Source organism: Cucurbita maxima, unplaced genomic scaffold (assembly GCF_002738345.1).
Source record: "Cucurbita maxima cultivar Rimu unplaced genomic scaffold, Cmax_1.0 Cma_Scf00005, whole genome shotgun sequence".
Taxonomy (NCBI): Eukaryota; Viridiplantae; Streptophyta; class Magnoliopsida; order Cucurbitales; family Cucurbitaceae; genus Cucurbita; species Cucurbita maxima.
This window is the reverse complement of record NW_019272021.1, coordinates 6,380,061-6,399,694: the sequence shown is the minus strand read 5'-3', so window position 1 is coordinate 6,399,694 and position 19,634 is coordinate 6,380,061. Positions and strand designations below refer to the sequence as shown.

Sequence of the window (19,634 nt, the reverse complement as noted above, 5' to 3'; positions counted from 1 at the left end):
TTAAAAAAAAAAAAAAAAAAAAAAAAGGTTAAAACGTCACCGTTTTGTTCTATTGAGATGGGCTACCAACTACCTGAATATATAAATAAATTCCCACCTCCACATTAAATAATTACGCGCCTCTGTTTCTCCTCTCTCTCCCACCGTCTCCGTGTCGTTTTAGCTTGCAATTAACTCCAAAAAAATCCCACTTCCCTTCCCGGCTTTGCTTCTCTCTCACTCACTTCGCGCTCTCTCTCCCACCGAACGGCGAAGCCATTAAAGCCAAATTTCCTGTCTCTGTTTTGCAGCTACACCATCAGTTTCAGGGAACATTTCTCGATTTCTCTGCCCATTCCTTGCTTTCTTCTCTCTAATTCCTTGATTTCCATCAAGAAATGGAGTTGGATCAACTCAGACCGGACAATCCTGCCATGACTTTCGACGAGGCTTCCATGGAGCGGAGCAAGAGCTTTGTTAAGGCCTTGCAGGTTTCGTCCTCGAACTTCTTGCTCTTCTTCCTTGATTTGTGTTTCGGATCTGATTCTCTCTCTTTTTGAACTCGTTTCGTTTGCGTGTTTCGCTTGCGGACTTTTGTGGTTTCCTTTTGGTTACTTGTTCTTTTTTATTTTAGGAATTTCGATTTTCTGTTTTTTCTTGATTTGCTTTGTCTGGCTTTACTGGTTGTGGTTGGTTGACTTTTCCTGAATTTGGATGCTCTAATTGTTGATGTGATTGATTTTTCCGGAATCACAAGGCTGTGAGGATTTTTGAATGATTTAAGAAATTCATTTGAATTTTAATCTGAGCAATCGAGTTTTCGATTAATTTGTCTCGATGTTCCTACTTTGACGGAATAATTTTATTTCGAAGTGTTTAAACAGTGAAGTGCAGTCTAGATTTGTCGTGTTTAGGCATGATACGGCGGAATTTTTTTAGATGTTTGGCAACACTGTGCGTAAGGGGAATTTTGCTTCACGTGATAGTTTCGGATGAGTCTGTGGTCCTCGTACTATATTCTAGAAAATCTGAGAGAAGAGCCATGTCTCTACCGAGATTGGCTGGAACAGCTGATAATTTTGTAGAAAGTTAGTTCACTGTCAGGATGGTCTGGTTTTCGAAATAGAAGATTAACTTCTACTGTAGATCTTTGTTTTTCCTTGCTGAAATTTGTTGTCTTCATAGCTTTCCATTCTATTACTTGATTTTCTTAGTTTCATCTTTTATAGAAATATGCGAATCACACTGTTTGGACCTTTATACTTACATTCAGGAATTGAAGAATTTGAGGCCTCAGCTGTACTCTGCTGCTGAATATTGTGAGAAAACCTACCTTCACAGTGAGCAGAAGCAAATGTAAGCTTTTCTGGTTCACTTCTTGACAGTAATTTCATGATACAATTGTGGACATACTTCTGCTTGCCAATTAAAGTTTTTAATCATTTACTAAGTCTGTTATGGAGTTTGCTGGCTGAATGTGCCTCGCCCAGGCTTCATACTTCCATTCAATGCTAGTTAAGACGGGTGAAACAGATAGATAAGTTAATCTGTGATAGGATTTTTTTCTTCTTCTTTTGTATTGGTATTTGGTATGAACGAGTTAACGTTAAGTAGGTCTGATCTTCCATGCTTGAGGAATTTGGGGCAGGGAGCTTCCCTTTTCAACCACTAGTTAGATTGCTAGTTAAGAGGAATTGACATATCATGTAATGAGAACTTAGGAAGTATAATAGACCACAAAAGAAATAGGCACGTAACCAATGTCAAAAAATTGCCACAGGGTGGTGGACAACCTAAAGGACTATGCTGTTCGGGCCCTTGTTAATGCTGTCGATCACCTTGGTACAGTGGCTTACAAGTTGACAGAGCTTCTTGAGCAGCAAACATCAGATGTATCAACCATGGAGCTTAAAGTCTCTTGTCTAAATCAGGTGCATATCTTGCTAAGGTCTTATTGGGAAGTTAAGCTAATGATATCAAATGAAAAATGAAGTCTGTTATTATTTTAGCAACTGCTTACATGTCAAACGTATACAAGCAAAGAAGGCCTCAGGCAGCAGCAGCTGCTGGCATTGATCCCAAGACATCATAAGCATTATATATTACCAAGTAAGAATATCAGCCATCCTTCTGTTATCTCATCTAGCTATTATGGTGCCCAGTGAATTTTAACTTCACCCTCTCTCTCCCCCCCCCCTGACCTTTTCCATCACATTTTGTTTACTCCAACTAGATTCTGTCAGTAAGAAGGTACATTTTAGTCCACATATACAAACCGATGCTAGGCAGCAACCCTTTCAAGCAAGAGGTCGTCTTCAGCCCTCAGGTATCTGGTTTATGGTTGACATATTTAGTTAATCTATTGTTCACATGAGTTCGTTACCCTGATTTATAAATTGCTGCTACTTTGTTCTTTTAGTTTATATTATCTTTATTTTTTTAATTTATAGGAACTTTAGTTTCTGTTGTCAGTTTAACATTCTGCTAATGTCTTGGTGTGAGCAATTTTTCATTTCCGTTCTAGGCATTCCTGCATCGAAGACACTTTCATGGCATTTAGCCTCAGAGACAAAGTCAACGAGGAAAGGTGGTACACATTCTTTAAACTGGTAAGCAAAGAGAATTTCTAGCATGATTTCAATTCTGTGTATTCCCCTTAATTCTTGATATTATTGTATCTGGCACTTTCTTATGACGTTATTTTTAATGATTATGCAGTAATGAAGACCAAAAAATTGCAGAAAAAACTTCTGGAATTTTCCATCTTATAGGTATATAATAATAGAACTGGTGCACTACCATGTTGAAAACTGGTGCATTTATGTGATTTGATGCCTTTTTTTTTGTTGTTGTCTTGAAATGATAATCCTTAATGTCAAGCATGACCTTGTAGATAACGATGCTACCATCCGACCAAAATATTCAGCTGGTCACATTCAGCCATCAAATGGATTTCCTGCTTCAAGTGCAATTTTGCAAACGCTAGGTGGTACACACAGGGTAGGTTAAAATTGATTAGAGTACAGGCACTCCCAATTTTCTTCTGCACTCATGCATGATAATTAGGAGCGATAAGCCTTTCTACAGGGTGTCGTTGGATTTTTTTTGTTCAGGCTTTCCATCGTTTTGTGATGATCCATTTATTCATCTCTGTAATGGAATAGTTGTTTTAGGTTCATTTTGTTTGGATAACTTAACGTGAAATCACTTTTTATACCATTGCTTGATAAAATAAGAACAGTTCCTGTCTTATGTGGTTATCACATTTGCATATTTTGTTTAGCATGCGTAGGGACATGTATTCTTGTGGATACCATTGGTTGCTTGAGATGACGAATGCTGGTCTTCTAATAGGCCGTGATTTCAGGAATTCTTATCCTTTCTTATTCCTGACTGCATTAATTGCTTTCCTCTAGTTCCTTTCTATCTGTCTTGATGTTTGTAGAAAAATGTCAAATCTCACAGCCTATCTTTTACAGGAAGCGTTCGAGGGTTCCAAGCATTTGACAGCATTCAGGTCATTTGATGCCCCAAATCGACAAGAAAGAGTACACGTTCCTGCTCGCAGCAAAAGTGTGCTATCCGCTTTCTTTGTAAAGCAGAAAACGCCAAAACTGAAGGCAGGTTCGGTCTCGTGAATTCTTCTTCAACAAAAATTACCAGCAATATCCTCAACTGTCATGGCGCAAATTCTACGTGTATTGTATCTTCCTCCGATCTCTGTCCATTTTATTCTCTTTTATGTGCATAAAAGTAATAAGGATTTAGGGAAGATGGTAGTCAACGGTGTCTATCCGACAATTCCTGCTTGATATGATAATTGATAGGTTTGGTTCTTTGGACGGTTCATTTTCTGAATTGGTATTTTGTGGCTAATTGATTGGTTACCTTAACAACCCTGGTCTCATCGTGGCGATGAAGTCCAATGGTCTTTAGAGAAACAATTATGTAATGATTGTATGGAAGATTTTCATTCTACAGTTAGAAAATCTGGTCACCATGGAACGGAATAAAAAACTACAGGTCAAGAATTAGAAGACTTATCTAGAAACTTGGTATATTTGAAAAACCAAACTTTCTATTGACACTTTTTTTTTTTTTTTCTTACTTCAACTTAACTTAAGAATTTGAACTTCTTACCTTTTGGTGGAGAGTATAATGCCTTTTCTAGTGAAGTCATTCTTAAGCTGACAACTTTCTTAGAATATTTGATTTATATTTCGGGTTGAATTGGTTTGTGTTCGTGATAGGATCAATAAATCTATAGCATGAAATATGTGTGTGCAAACATTATTTACCGATCATGAGCTTGAGTCTCACAATCGTGCTTGCATATTTTTATATTTCGGAAGAAAAGAAGGGTAGGGAGCAATTGAATCTAAAATTGGCATCATATGATTGTAATTTTATATTTACAATGAAAAATTAGTATCTTTCTTCTATGCACTCGGGATTGAGACTTCTATTATGTTGATTATTTATTCCTATTATCCATGTGGTTTCCTTTTCTACAAGAGATTTGATTTATATTATTTATTATTGCGTGAGATTCAAAATAATTTTGATGATTTCTCAACCTTTTTAGGCATGCCAATTTGTCATTCCCTATAATTAGGTTTATTTATAGGGGTTCCCACAACCTATCTTTATCCTTGGAATTTTGTGTGGATTTATCCCCCATGATTAGGAGGGAAATCTTATGTTAATGTGAATTTTATTAATAATTAATGTTTAAATTGTTTTTTTTTTAAATTCTTTTTAAAGAATATTTGGAACAATTTGATTGAGACTTAAACGCACTAGGTTCTTAGCAACGATGGAATGATGCTTTCAAGTGGATGGATTCCTGAATTCGTCTTTTGTTTGAGTTGAACCGAAAGTGGCCTAACGACCATTAAGTTTAAATTATTGTCTTTACACATTTATCTTACAATAAATCGATCTTTATTTTGCTAGTCACTTCACTAGATAATCAAGCTTAAAATTATTGTGAAAAGAATCTGTGACGTAACAATGATTAAATTTTTATTTGAAACTGATCCTAATTAACCTTTGGAATATAATCATCCAACTCAATTTGGAAATAATAAACCTGAGTCTATCGAAATGCCTCTAAATCAAATCAAATAAAATCTTTAGAATGAACCATTCAATTCTCTTGAAAGGAGATGTTTGACTTTGGGTTAATTGTTAACAATAAGGGTAAAACTGTAACTTCACATGGAATCTCAAAACAAAAACAAAGCTCAAGCCCACTAAAGAATAAAGCCCAAGTATATGGACCGTGTTGTTAATTTATAAGCCCAATTCATACATATTCTTTAGGTAATCCGTTTTAATTTCTGTCCATTATCCTTTGTTTTTTCTTTTTTTCCCTCGTCCTTTCTCGGGGCTTTCACATATTTAGTTACGAGCTGAAGGCCGAAGCTTCGCAAGGTGCAGAGAAAATTCGAAAGAGCATCGGTTTACTTCCTTCTTCACATAACTTGTCCTAATCTGGTTGACAGGTTTTTCTTAATTTGTTTTTCATTCCCTCTTGCTTCCAGCAGCGATGAATCCAGTTCCGCATCAGTTTGCGGCTCAACCTCCCAGGTTCCTGATGCCGCCACCGAATCAGCCGCCGTCTTGTTCATCTTTCTGGGACAATCTGAATGTGCGCGATCGTTTAAGGGATTTGCAAGATAGTCTTGATCTCGCCAAGTCAATGTATGTGTTTGTTCGTAGTTTTTGGAATACTTCGTCCCAATTGATGTCCTTTTTTCTTTTCTTTTTTTCCTGCTATTGTATTGTAGTTCTCAAATACGCTCGTCCTAAATTCTGATTGAAGTATAAATATTGATAGGCAGAAAGAGCTTGAAATGTTGACGATAATCAAAGAGAGCAAATCATCCGAGCAGAGTGCGGATAATCTGCCTTATGATTCTTCTATTGGTGAATTTTCTGATTACTTGGAAGATAAAAGGATTAGTTTGGAGTTGCAAGAATCGCGTTCAGTCGAAGTTGCGGCTGCTTTGATGAAAAGGTTAAGAGAGCAGCTTCATCCATTTAGGATCGATACTGATGAATCGAGTCTCCGGGAAGCAGTTAAGTTATCTACTAAATTATCGAAGGCCAAGAGAAACAAGCAGTGGAGAAAGAGAAAGAGGAAGCGCATTGCTGAATCACTTGCAAAGGTAGTATTTAGGCAGTTTTTATCCAAAATTATCTTACATATTTACGGTAATCTTACTTCTTTTGAGCCTTTTATTGTGAAATCTTAGGAACGTGAAAGTTTTGACCAAGTTGATCGGGAGGCTGATGAATGGAGGGCCAGGGAGATAGCCAAGGACATTGCAAAACGTAAGGTGCTGGAATATCAACTGATGTTTGTTTCTATTCTCTCACTGGAAACTGAGATTTTTTGTTTTGGCTTCTTTTTTAGGTTGGATAAGCGAGTTCCTTTGTAATCTGAATTTTATTCTAGACATATAGAAACATTCAGGGTATTATTTATTCATTCATTTATGTTCATTTATAACAATAGCCATTGGTAGATAGTTTTGTTACTAGATGAAGAAGCATTATGCTTTTTTCTATTTCAAATTCAGAATGAGTGGCCACAAGGATATCAAAGTACAATACAGAATGGAGTGTCTATAAATATGTTGATCCAACTCATTTATGGGCCTATTTTATCATAACCCCTATGTCTTTTTGTTCCGTATTTGTTTTAAATATTTAAACTAGCTCTGCTTTTAATTGCTGGCAGCCCTCATGTTCATATTAATTCTATATTCTTCTCATCCCATGAACATTTAGTTTATTTGCCTCCGATATTAATATATCAACAGCTGTTAACATTTTTCAAAGTTTTTTTTCCTCATGCTTTGACTTGATTACTATGGTGCATTTGATTGTCTTGCGACCAGAAAACATTGGCATAATGCATTGACAGAATCGTTTTAATTGTTGACGAGCAATAAATTCATTCATACAATAAAATTGGTGAATGGGTTTTAGGTGGAGAAGATGAAAGAAATTGCAAGAATTAAAGCAAAAGAGGAGAAAAAGAAGCTAGATTCTGAGGTGAGAATCAATCGAGATAATTACCAGTTCTATTAAAATGTTCTTGCTGCCTTCTTTTCCTTCCACTTATGAACTTCTTGCTAATGTTGTATACCATGTAGCTTGAACTAGCACTCATAGTGGAAAAGTTGCAAGAATTGCGCTCCATCAGGATCCAAAAATTGAAGAAACAAGGTTCAACCTCTTTCGTGTTCTTCCTTTATAACTACATTGTTATATATCCTTCTTGACGTGCAGATGTTTTGTTTTGCTGTTTTAGCAGATTTGTCACATTTCTTTTTCTGTACCCTTATTTTCTTTTGTATAAATTGCAGTATGCTATCTAGCTAGTGAAATGTACTTAGATTCTTGAATGGCTGAACTCGCTATCTTGTGATTTCATTGAAGATTGAATAAGTGATGAGAGAGAGTATGGAAGCTGAAGGCAAGAAAAATGATTTAGGTGGTAATTCCTTCTAGGATTGTCAAAGTTGAAACTAAATCATTTAGAATTTTCTTTGATGAAAAAAATATGGAGGGAGAGTGAAGATTGAGGAATGAGGTGATTTTTAGCTTTGATTCCTTATCCAATTGGTTTATCAACATTTTAGACTAAGAAGATCCTACAAAGTCTCTTGAGAAATCCTATAACTAACAGATTTTTCAAGCAAACAAGGTGTGATCTTATACTATTTTGATGAAGAAAACAATCAATAGAAGAGTGTGCTAGAGATTTGTTAGATTGATTCATTTTAAGGTAACTCTAGTCTATTTATTCCTGAAGGGAAGGTAGCATGATTCAATTAAAGATGAGGTTAGGAATCAAACTTTCAGCCTCAAGGGAAGGTCGCGGTGTCTCAACTCTTGAGTTAGTCTTGCGTTGTCAAGAAAAGATGTTTTTTGATAGTGTTAGCAGAAAACACTTGAAGAGTAAGGTGAAAGGGTTGGAAGGCGTCAAGAGGGGAGGACAAAATTTTTTGGAGGAGGCTGTTAAGTGAAAGGAAAATGTAAAGAAGTTATCTACCGCTGAGTGGAAAAACATAATTGGGATTACTTCCACAATGATTGGTTGGTCATTTTAGAAGCCTTGTTATGGAGGGTGGATTGATTTAAGACGTCTACCAGAGTTATTGTATAACTACAAAACCTTGAAGAAATTTAGGAACAATTATGGAGGTTTCCTCCTTCGCGCTACAGAAACAATTAATTTACTTGACTATATAGAAGCATGTGTAGAAATTAGAGGAATAATTGTGGTTTTATTCCAGCTGAGGTGGTTATTGAAGTGGGGAAAGAAGTGGGACTCTCTTTAGGATAGGAATGATGTTGTAAATGGGAAGTTACGTGGATGAGAAGGGTATGTTTGGTTTTCTTAGATGATATGTAGTGTACTTCGAGATTTAAGCTTTAATTTATTCTTTGGAACTATTTTTTTTTTCCCCAACTTTTCAATATGTCGATGCAAACAATTTTTTTTATTCAAAAAAAAAAAAAAACGATTGCTGATGTGAGTTCTCATTACCTTCTGTATTATAAAATGGCCCTTTATGTGTAGATATGAGTACTTTGAAAAGTAGTATTTTGCATCTCTATATACAACCGTGTATATACTTTTGAATCCTCTGAGCAAAGAGAATTTTGACACTTGAGTTTGGTTATAGCCTAATGATCGTAGTGGCTGGCAATATATTTGTCCAGGTCATTTCCTTCCCGAGGAGGATGATAAGTTTCTCGAGAAGGTTCGAGCTGCAGTTGAGGAAGAGGAACGCCAAGCCCTAGCTGCAGCGGATACGGATGCTGCAAAGGATGCTATTGCTACTGCAGAAGTGTCTAGGAAGACTATTTCGAGTTATAACCCTGAATCAAGGGATCCAGATAGTGCTACAGAGAGGCCTGAAGAAAGAAATGATCAAACAACTGCTAGTGTAGATGATAAGGTCTCCAACACTAGCACTAATAAAGAGCCTGGGAAACAGTTTGGAGAAGTACAAGGTTTTGGAAGAGCTTATGACTATGCTGCCAACTTACCCATGGAATTCTATCATTATTATTATGGAAGTAACACCGATATGGGCACGTTAATTGAGGTAATTGTAGTAATATTCCTGCGCTTTTCACTTATTGCAGAATCTTGTGGCATAGCTCATGAAATGCATGCAGTTGGTGCATATTTTGATGTTATGTCTAAGGGTGAGTTTGGGAGTCGGTGTTTCTCATTGTTTCTTCCCGAGCATTTTTCAGAAGAAAGGTATAGTTTGATCAGTTTTTGGGAAACATAGATTTCTTTAGTATGTACAAATGCGATGGACGCTGACCTCCAAGGGAGTGGATTGTGAGATGCCACATCGGTTGGAGAGGGGAACAAAGCATTCCTTATAAGGGTGTGGAAACCTCTCCCTATTAGATGCGTTTTAAAACTGTGAGACTGACGATGATACGTAACGAGCTAAAGCGGACAATATTTATTAGCGACGGGCTTGGACTGTTACAATAGCTTTATTAACAAATTTGTGATATGATATGAGTAAATTTAACCTTCTACAACATAGGCTTGAAGCTAACTCAAAAGTACAAAACTCTGATTCAGAATCCGCCCTTGGTGCATTCATCACCATCATCGACATACAGAAAATCTGATAACTGTGTAGTTCTAGTCAAGAGTTCTTGTGATACTGAAGAACATTCCCTTGCGTCAGTCTCCAAAGGAACCAATAACACCCTTACCTCTTTGTGTGCAGGTAAGAAGATCATGGGATGCATTTATAAGGCCTGGAGGAAGGTAAGATACGATTCTTACTCGAGTTTTGATAAGTTACCATTCGAAAATTAGTGATCTGATGGAAGTAATTAACACCTCGCTATTGATTTTGAACTTGCATGAATACATCACAGATTTATAACAAACACCCCACCATTCGAACTAGTGATTTACACCTCGCTGTAATAGCTACTCGAGTGTGCTAGTTTTATAAACCTCATATCTCTACAGTTTCTTAGTGTATTTATAGCCCGGAGAGGTGGGAGAGTTTGTTAATTTAATGTCCCTACGAAATTTTGTGCAGCCGAATACCAGGACATTGGGTTCAACCACCACCACCAGCCGATGAAATATGGGCAGCATATTTGGTTCGACCAAAATGAAACCATGCAAACATATGTTCTGAAATGGTTTCCCCAAAGATGTTGCTACCGATCGGTATGGGTCGCAATTGCGTATCAAATGAAAATTATTTAGGGAGGCTGCTATAATGTGACTAGTAGTTTTGAACGGTGGGTTGGAGGTACGAGTGAGAAACTTAGAAGTATCTTCATTTTATCTTGTGGTTACTGGAGTAATGCAGATTTCAAAATTTACATCCATCACATTATGTGAATATTTTTTTCAGGCATCTGTACGTTGTTCTATGATTATGTGTAGCAACGATTCAAAGGAAACATCCTCATTTGTTTATGCCATTCTCCTCCCATGCTGCAGAATATGACTAATTAAAATGGAAAATTTTTATTCCAAAAGTTAATTTTGTGGCTGCAAGGATTTGATCATGGGTCTCCACTTCCGCAACATAAAATTCTCAACATTAAACTACGGACACTTCTTTTTATTACTTGAAGATTTGTGGCTTCTAAGATTCGAGCCCAGGTATTCGCGGCCACAACTATTCTCACCACTAAACTGCAGCCACTTTCTTTTTGTTTAATAGCTAAATATTATTTTGTAACAAAAATTTAAGGTTAAAAAAAAATACTAAAAAGGTTATAAAAATATTTTGTGGCTGCTGGGATTCGAGCCCAGGTCTCCACGGCCACAACGTGGAATTCTGACCACTAAACTACAGCCACTTTGTTATTATTTGTTAGTATTTTTTAAATATTATCTTGTAGGTCACAATGTGGAATTCTCACCCCTAAAAAACTACAGCCACTTGGTTAACTTCCAGCAATTACTTCGAACGCAAAGGGGCATTTCATTCCTTTGTTTGGTTGTGGCACACCCCACACACAAGCACCACCCGCCCGGGGGACCAGAAAACGCCTTTTGGTTTACCACCGGTCCTTGCCGACTTCCTCATAGAACCCATCAAGTTGACCCCTCAAACCAAATTCTATGGTCGAGAATGCTATAATAAGAAATTGGCCATGAGAGACCCTTTTAATATTGCAAAAGAAAATGTCTGCTAATAGAGATGGGCGGGGAGACGAGATTAGTTATTAGGTCAAAGAAACGCTTGACCCTAATCTAGCCCCCTTAAAAACCCATTACTTATTAATTTGTTAACGCGCAATATGCCAACTAATTACTAGGAATTCGGGACTAAAGCTATATCCTAAGGACATTGTGTATAGGTGGAAATGCCAAACTTTTCAGGATGCTTTAGCCACAATGTGTTGGTTGTAGTCTTGGTTATAAGTAAAAAGGAAAAATGAAAGCCCAATTTTTTCATGATATCAAGTTTGTTTGGTTCAATTCCATTGGTTACCATATGTACCCATCCATCCAATTGTTTTCTTCCACTTGGTAATGGGAGCTGTCAACGATGAAGGTGGAATTTTATTCCATTTTGATTTCATCAATATTCTTATAGGTTTTTCAAAATATTTTCAATTTTACAATCAATAATTACAAATTAACCACAACCAGATTTCCCAATATTTTCCAGACATTGTACAAGGTCAACAGAATTTTCCAAATTTTCTACCCCCAGTGAATTATTCGCTAAAAGAAGAAAATTTTCAAATGCAGACTTTACAAAAAAGAAAAATTGAAAAAAAGTACACACACACGCACACATATATATATATAAGAAAGAACGTCGCCGAGGGTTCCGGACGATCCAAAATTAGTGAAAATTTGGGCGTCCTACTAATCCGCAGCTAAATGTGCGAAGGATTTAATTCAAACTTAGAGAAGTCTCAATCGCTCAACTCAAACCAGTAGAAAAATTTCTGTATGAAAATATAAAAACTCCACAACCTAAACAATTTATTCAGAGCCATTTACGAAGGCAAACACTTGGAACAAAGGCGCATTGATTGATTTACAAAAGCGCCCCATCCATAGGACCCTTCGATTCCAAAAATAAAGAAAGAGGAGAAGATACGACGAAACCAGATCGATGTGGTATATAATAAACTCCCCTAAACTTGTAAGAACTTACAATTAAGTTCTTAAACGGCTCATATTGGAACAAAGGGAACAAAATGTGTATTAGCTAATAACACAAACCAAAGTACTCTCTTCAAAAAAGTTTCATACAATTGATAACTTACAAATTCAACACCTGAAGAACACGCCCACTAAATTGCGAAACCACCCCAATGATTAAAGAACAACTAAAACTAAAGACAACGAGAGAGATCAATAAACATGTGGTTACCGCTTTGTGTGATTGAAGAAGACACCGAAGCCAGTTTAAGCCTTCTTGCCTTTCAATGGCCCTTTTGGAATCTTGCTCAGAACCTTCTCTTCAAACACAGCGTAGTGCTTCTTGAACTCTCTTAATGCCTTTTCCGCTAATGGGTCGATCTTATCTTCATACTTCTCATACACAACTGGGACCGTGTGCAACAAAACAAAGTCTGTGTTTTCAAAAATGTTGTCAAATGTCAGATTCAAATGAAAAGATTGCTATAAGTATGAAGTTAGAGTTTGAGTTGTCGTTACTTATGTAGAACAACGTCAAGAAATTGCACCAGCTTCCCACAATCGACAGAACCCACAGGGCAGCAATTGCCTGAGACAGAGAAATATTATTTGTACATTTTAGATAAATCTCAATTATTCTAAAATTAAAGATGTCTAAGACGGTATATAGAGCTGTAACTTGTTCAGACCCAGTTACTTGAGACGAACCCAACACGGTAAATACAAATAACAGAACACACAAAAAGTACATTAATAACATGTACATACCGTGATGAATTTCTTCAAATCTCTTCCAGTTGCAATGTCCCGTAATAATGCAATACCACAATTAATTTCCGCTCTCAAAGTTGAAGCGAACTCCAGAAAGGGGTCCGCAGGAAGTTGAACAACTGGGATTCGGGGTGCACTCCTGTAAATACACTTGTTAAACAGCGGAGAAGAGCCTGATTTCACGCCGCCAGACACTTAATTATTGATAAAATGAAATTCACATCTAATAACTCACTTGTAGATAAATGTGTGGGCATTAGACCAAAGGAACAAGAGCCCAAGAGCGAGGATCAGAGAGCGTGAAACAAAAGTAAGCAGATGGCACTCGAGCAATTCAAAGAAAACCCAGATGGCAGTGGCTCCACTAAGAACACCGGCTGAGATCTTCTTATTCCTCCACAAGAATAAATCAGCAGCTGCTTATGCCACACGGTTAAGAAACGGTCAACATTTCAATTCAAATTCAAAAGGTATCAAAATAAATTATAATATATAGAAGTTTAAAGTAAAACTAGATGCTTTATCAAATTTAAATGTAAATTTTAATATCTCGATATCCATTCAATTTTATGTGTAATAGATCTTTACCAAATAAATTTTAATGATGAATTGTTCTATTAAATATAAATATAAATTATATGTTTAATAAAATCCAAACTTTCAACTCTACATTTAGTAGATACGGAAACTAAATTTATAGTTCTAAAAGACAAGTCGAATAGACAAAACAACTAAACTTGTAATTAACATTAAAAAGTCACCGCATGACATAAGAAAGGCGCGGGTCGCATCAGAACAAATTCAAATGTGCAATCCAGAAATAAGCGACGCAGGAAAAAAGTTAAATACAGATATCAAACCCGGACGTGGTACAAATATAGCAAGTTCAGTAAATAAAACTATATATAAAAAAAAAGAAGACTATGTTCTGTAAGCTCAATGAATCGCTCAAGTATGTCGTACGCTCGATCTGGACTACGAGCGTTGTTCAGAAAGGAAAAGCAACCAGATCTATAACTTCTTGCCGCTCATATATTCTATATCCAAGCAAAAGAATAAGAAAAATGACTAAAAAGCGTAAAGAAGCCTACCTAAATAGCATCAACCAAAAACGAGCTCCAGTTATAAACTCAGGAAAAGAACCTTAAAAAAAAGTTCAAAAAGAAGGAAATGCCAACGAAAAACGAAATGATTCATCAATAACTTGGAATCAGATAGATAAGATTAAGTACGTTTGCCACCACCGAAGACATGATGAACTGGCCTCTCCCTTCCGAAAAGCCGGAAGACCTTCTCCTTCAAGGATGAGGACGAAGCCGATCCCTCGGTTTCGGAGTCTGATCCTGACGATGAAGATGAATCGTGATCGTGAATCTTCTCGACAATCTTGTCGATCAAAGACTCCGATTTAGGTTCAGCGTTTTCAGAATGGTCCGACATGGTTGATTGATTCCAGTGACCGAAATCTCAAAGAGAAAATCAAGCTACTCGATCGAGAGCGACTAGGGTTTTAGAAGACAGAAGAAGAAGGAATTTGAAAGGAAATGACAATGGAAGAAACAGTGACACTTGGGTATTTATTAATGGGGCTGCCAACGCAAAAGCAAATTGACGGAAAAAGGTAAGGAGTTAGTTGACGGCGTTGAAAAAGCTAACGGTTTAATAGGGGGGATGTTTATGAAAGTGAGAGACACGGTGGAATAATATGAGGACACGTGGCACTCGATTAAACGAACGACAGCTAGGGCGGCTTGGACAGGACGAAGGGTCGGTCGTGGGTTCCACGTTTTCTGTGATACCGGGAGCTGAATCGTTGTTATATATGTTAAACGTCTTTTCAAAAGCATTATAAAAATAAAAAAGGCAAAGTAAATATTGGTTTTTACTTTTGTGTTTTATTATTAATTTAATAAATTTTGAAAGTTACTTTATTAAGTAAAAAGAAGAAGAAAAAAAAACTACCCACAGGTTACGAGTTTATTCCTTAAATGTTCATAAACTCTTATAAACTTTAAATTCTGTCATAAATTTTATTAACTAAACTCATTTTTAATTATAAATACTTTTTTCTACTTTTTATATTTTATAAATTTATTATCTTAGGTTAAATGAAATAAAATTTGAATTTGGGTGGGAAAATGTGTAGATTGGGCTGGGCCTTCGAAGTAAAGATCATTTAAGGCCTGGGGTTGGGCCTTTAATGTAAAGATATTTAGAAGGCCGAAATGTAATTGGGCTTGAATCTTTGGGCCATATGACCAAACTTATCATTGATCACTTGATGACTATCGTTGGGCCTTTAGTGTTTAAATAGGCCGAAACGTAATTGGGCTTGTCATAGATCATTTGATGACTGTCGTTGGGCCTTTAGTGTTTAAAGGGCCGAAATGTAATTGGGCTTGAATCTTTGGGCCATATGACCCACATTAAGCTGTATTCATGTCAGTTGGTAATAAAAAGGCAACAACATTCCTGTCTGAATTTTGCAGAGAAAAAGCAGTGAAATCAATGGATTCATAATTGAACTCGGGAAAGGAGACCAAGATGCCTATCGAAATCATGATCTCATCGGTCATCCCTCACCGTTAAAGGGGTAAACAGAACAAAAGAAAATTCTAAAGTGAAACTCAATCTCAGTGTTTCAGTCCCATAAAAGCTCTTGGAATCATACAATTTCAACCCAAAATGACCCAATGATTCCAACTTCTTCATATCTACAACATACACTTTCAAGTTCTTCCATTTCAAGTTGAAAACGGAGAGCACAAGCAACAGAGGAATCACAGTCTCCAACGGGATTTAGAACTAAATAACAGAGGTTTTTGGGTCATGGATCAAACTACTGTCACCAACTTAGATTTGGTGTATGAATTTGCTTCAAAACAAAGTAAGAAAACTATGCACGAAACAATGAAAACCCATCAACAGTTCTCAGTGTCAGCAGCTTTAGTAAAAAGAAAGGGAAGACAATAGGAATCATTTGCACGCTTACCGACCCATTAGCAAATGATGATGGGATTGAAGATTTGGAAGGGAAATGGAGCAACTAGACATTCTAGGCCAGCTTCAGAGGACTACAGTGGAAATAAGGAGGACCCTTGAGATGGGTCAAGCCAACTCTTTGGAGCAAAAAGAGTGGAAGAGAAATGGAAAAGTTCTTCTTGTCTCAATTTTTTGTTTGGTTTTCAAATAATCGAATCCAGCACTATCAGATCTACATAAGAATATTGATTCATGAGTACTCAGCGAATTGCTCAAAAAGTAAGTTGAAAATTTCATGTATAGGTCGAACAGTTCCCATAACACTCGAGACGAAAAAAACTCAACACCTAACTAAAGAATTTACAGTTTCCTAAAAGTGAAAACAGGCAAAACAAACAGAGAATATGAGGAGAGCGAAAAATAAGAACCTATTGAAGCCTCGTTGACGATCAGTGCAATTAACGAATCATCTCCTTCTCCGATCCGCCATGTATTGGGAGAGCGGCACAACCTCCTGAAGAGGAGTGGAAAGCGGCGTCGGGAGTGGCGAATTCCGGCAAACCGGACAAGAGCAATTAAGCTTCAACCAAGCATCGATGCAACAGAGATGGAAGCAGTGTCGACACTCGGGCATCATCCTCAGCATCTCCGCGTCCTTATACTCACAGAGGCAGATGGAGCAGACGCAATCGGCTCCGGCCATGGATTTATCCCTGGAGAAGGGGAATTTAGGGTAAGAGTTAATGACAGCCTGGTCGAGGCCAAGGACGCCGTTATCATCGTTGGGATCTGGAGAGGCGTCGTCCTCGGCGACGAAGATGATCTGAGGGAGAATGATTCCGGCATCGGAACGAGAGGGAGCGGGGTGGCGGTGGAGATAGCGGGAGCGGGAGCGGGAGGCGCGACAGCAGACGTAGAAGGCGAGAAGAAGAGCGGAAAGGAGGACGAGGAAGGCGAGGGCTATGGCAATGGCGTAGCCGAGGCCGATCTTAGAGAAGGAGTAATAGGAGGAGGAGGAAGAAGGGGAGATGGACATTGAGGAGGAATTGAAAATGGAGTTGGAGTTGCAGTTGAAGCCATTAGTGGGGAAGAAGAAGGAATTAGGGCAGATAATTTTTTTTTTGGGGGGGGGAAGTGGGTGGGGATACCACACAGCATTTAATACACTTCGTCTTTTCTAACTCACTCCTCACTCCTCACTCCTCACTCCAACCAATTTGCTTCTCTTATTTTATAAATAATTTCGTATTAAATCTTTACTAAATTATATTAAATAGAATTAAATCTTTGCTAAATTATATAAAATAGGTCTAACTAATTAAAATTGAGATTTGAACAAGTGAGACGCCAACTAAAATAAAAATTGGAAATCAAATAATTCTTACTCCATTATTATTATTATTATTATTATTATTTTATTTTTTATTTTTTTTGTGAGATTTACACTAGCTCTTAACAGAATAAATTGAGAGATCCTACTTGAATTAGAGCTCGACGAGGGGATAAAACATTTTAAAAAATGTGTGAAAATCTCTCTCTAAATGGTACATATATGCAAATAATAGAAGAATAAAAGAATTTGGAGTAAGCTTTTGTTCTTGGACGCATCCTTTAAACGGTGGTTCTTTTTTTTCAAAATTAATTAATTAGTTCAAATACAATTCGTTTTAAAAAGTTGTAAAGTTCTTTATTAATCAACCCTTAATTCGGAAATCAAATTGCTCCATCTTTTAACCGTTCAATAAATTTTTTATTTTGGTTTTTATGTTTTACTGTATTCCATTTTTAAAACTAAAATCCAACCGTTTTTGTTTTTTTTTCTACTTTATTGTTGTTATTTCCAAACAGAAAAGCAAAAATGGAAGGTTCATGCATTTTTTTTTTTAATTGTAAAAAATAATTCTCAAACAGACTATTATTGTACGGTTGTAAGGAAATATAAATGATGTTGACGTGTGAAACTACGTTTTTTGAATTTTAGTTTTAAGAAATATACGATCCGGCAATCCTCACTCTTATTTAATTTGTTAAGCATATCTAATAAATCTGATTTCAATTTCAATTTTATTTTTATACATAATGAGTGAGTTTTAATGTAATTCTTTCCAACGAGAGGGGAAACAAATCTAGAGAGAGCTAATTATACATACATAAAAAGAAAAAGAAAAAGAAAAAAGAAAGATAGAAACTGGACTCAAATTGTCTTTATGCTGCGTATAAGAGATGCATGATTTAAACACAAATTACAACAAGCTTATTATCGATCACTTTAGGTGTGATTTAGAACTTTGAACCAGAGTTTTGATATATAAGGAGAAAATAAACCGAAGAAGTATAGCTAAGCGAACATGTCAGAGAAGGTAGGGAGCTTCATCTCGCCTTTAGTGGAGAGAGGAATGGTGAAGCTTCCGATGACCGGAAGGTCTATTGTGAGTCCGATCTGCAACTCGTAATCAATGTCCCAATCTCGGCCTATGTCCCTCGCTAAGCTTATCAGTACGGTATGCGGTACTTTCACCGCCACTTCCAGCATAGTCGAGTCACTCGCTTTCAGAGATCCTGGATCTGGCACCGTCCCCGTAGCAATCACTCTGCACATTCGTCAATCGATCAATAGATCCATCATACAATCTCAATAACATTCATTTCATTCCTCCAGAAGATGAACATTAAATTATTTATTGCCAGTCGAATAAATCGAGATCGGCTAATCAATCGATTCAAAATATTCGTCCAAAATTTGACCTAACTTATAAATCAAAACAGGAAGGCAAACTTAATAGGCAAGCGAAGAGGAACGAACCTTCCGTCACTTTTGAGAGTGTAAGAAATCTCACAGATAGGAATGGCGCTGCTGTAAGGATTGGAGACAGAAACATTTGCCAAATACTCGACGGAATCGCAGCTTAAACGCTTGAAATCGACGTCGGTGACCGAGGCCTCCGGCTTCGGAATGTCGGCCACCTTATCAGCGAAGAAGTTCTTCGCCTTGTCAATCAAATCCGCCATTTACGCCAAAGAGTTTGCAGAGAATCGCAAGAAGATGAAGAGACTCAAAGCGAAGAAAATCTAGGAAATTAAAAATGGAAATATGGAATATGGATGTAGACGGGAGAACCCGCTCTTTATATAGTGTGAAATTTGAATCGACAACACGTCTCGTGCACGTCGCACGTGTAGCTTCCGCGTTTAAAGTTGTGTGATTGGGCCGCACCGCGTGATTTACCCTTTAAAGTGACACAAATTTAAAATAATTAAATTATTTGGTCAATTTTTTTTTAATCCAAAATATTATGAAAATAACACATAGCATATATATTTGTTTTTATTATTAATTTTTTTTTAATCTTTGAGTGAATTTTGGACTTCGTAAAATTAAATCAATTGATTTATTGCCGACCAAATCACAAAATATTTAAAAAATAATTAATTAAAAAGAAAAAAAAGAAAGAAAACGTAGGGTTTGGCTTATATATGCCTTTTTCTTTTCCAATTTTCATAATAAGAATAAAGCTAAATTATTATTTAGCCATCTGAATCTAAATCTAAATCAAAGCTATATTAAAATATACGAATTAAAGATGCAGAGTTGTAATAATAAAAACTATGGTGGGAAAGCATTTAAAGCAAAGTTCATCCTATTCACATTCATTGAAAGTCAAGACAATAATAAAAATAGTGTTAAATTTATATAAATAAATAAATAAATAAAGTA

General features: G+C 36.6%; 5 protein-coding genes and 1 non-coding gene across 9 annotated transcripts; 2 read left to right on the top strand and 4 right to left on the bottom strand.

The window, feature by feature from the left end:
- The first annotated feature begins 105 nt into the window (after positions 1-105).
- On the top strand, positions 106-4,022 carry LOC111479568 (protein ABIL1). The gene is made up of 9 exons (XM_023124284.1): positions 106-470; positions 1,253-1,335; positions 1,760-1,910; positions 1,989-2,088; positions 2,213-2,305; positions 2,504-2,588; positions 2,698-2,750; positions 2,873-2,979; positions 3,459-4,022. The coding sequence occupies exons 1-9, from the start codon at positions 378-380 to the stop codon at positions 3,615-3,617; spliced, it is 924 nt and encodes a 307-aa protein (XP_022980052.1). The 5' UTR covers positions 106-377; the 3' UTR covers positions 3,618-4,022.
- A 1,143-nt stretch (positions 4,023-5,165) lies between these two features.
- Positions 5,166-10,479, top strand: LOC111479855 (U11/U12 small nuclear ribonucleoprotein 59 kDa protein). Of its 4 annotated transcripts, none has more exons than XM_023124703.1 (9): positions 5,166-5,442; positions 5,529-5,685; positions 5,807-6,152; positions 6,240-6,323; positions 6,979-7,044; positions 7,146-7,218; positions 8,722-9,110; positions 9,762-9,802; positions 10,086-10,241. In XM_023124703.1, exons 2-9 carry the CDS (start codon positions 5,531-5,533, stop codon positions 10,162-10,164), a joined length of 1,233 nt encoding a protein of 410 aa, XP_022980471.1. In that variant the 5' UTR covers positions 5,166-5,442; positions 5,529-5,530; the 3' UTR covers positions 10,165-10,241. The 4 variants fall into 4 exon arrangements, with proteins under 4 accessions (XP_022980471.1, XP_022980473.1, XP_022980474.1 ...); XM_023124705.1 differs by having other exon boundaries at positions 5,526-5,685; XM_023124706.1 differs by having other exon boundaries at positions 5,167-5,685; positions 10,086-10,479.
- A 312-nt stretch (positions 10,480-10,791) lies between these two features.
- On the bottom strand, positions 10,792-10,863 carry TRNAH-GUG. Its single transcript has one exon. It is a non-coding gene; the product is annotated as a tRNA-His (tRNA).
- A 1,299-nt stretch (positions 10,864-12,162) lies between these two features.
- On the bottom strand, positions 12,163-14,485 carry LOC111479592 (reticulon-like protein B5). Its single transcript, XM_023124333.1, has 5 exons — positions 14,170-14,485; positions 13,173-13,353; positions 12,935-13,076; positions 12,686-12,755; positions 12,163-12,600 (listed from the first exon to the last, which is right to left on the bottom strand). Exons 1-5 carry the CDS (start codon positions 14,375-14,377, stop codon positions 12,434-12,436), a joined length of 768 nt encoding a protein of 255 aa, XP_022980101.1. The 5' UTR covers positions 14,378-14,485; the 3' UTR covers positions 12,163-12,433.
- A 1,705-nt stretch (positions 14,486-16,190) lies between these two features.
- On the bottom strand, positions 16,191-17,076 carry LOC111480099 (RING-H2 finger protein ATL67-like). Its single transcript, XM_023125058.1, has one exon. It carries the CDS (start codon positions 16,953-16,955, stop codon positions 16,386-16,388), a length of 570 nt encoding a protein of 189 aa, XP_022980826.1. The 5' UTR covers positions 16,956-17,076; the 3' UTR covers positions 16,191-16,385.
- A 1,022-nt stretch (positions 17,077-18,098) lies between these two features.
- Positions 18,099-19,009, bottom strand: LOC111479264 (desiccation protectant protein Lea14 homolog). Its single transcript, XM_023123814.1, has 2 exons — positions 18,723-19,009; positions 18,099-18,510 (listed from the first exon to the last, which is right to left on the bottom strand). Exons 1-2 carry the CDS (start codon positions 18,926-18,928, stop codon positions 18,258-18,260), a joined length of 459 nt encoding a protein of 152 aa, XP_022979582.1. The 5' UTR covers positions 18,929-19,009; the 3' UTR covers positions 18,099-18,257.
- Positions 19,010-19,634: the final 625 nt, after the last annotated feature.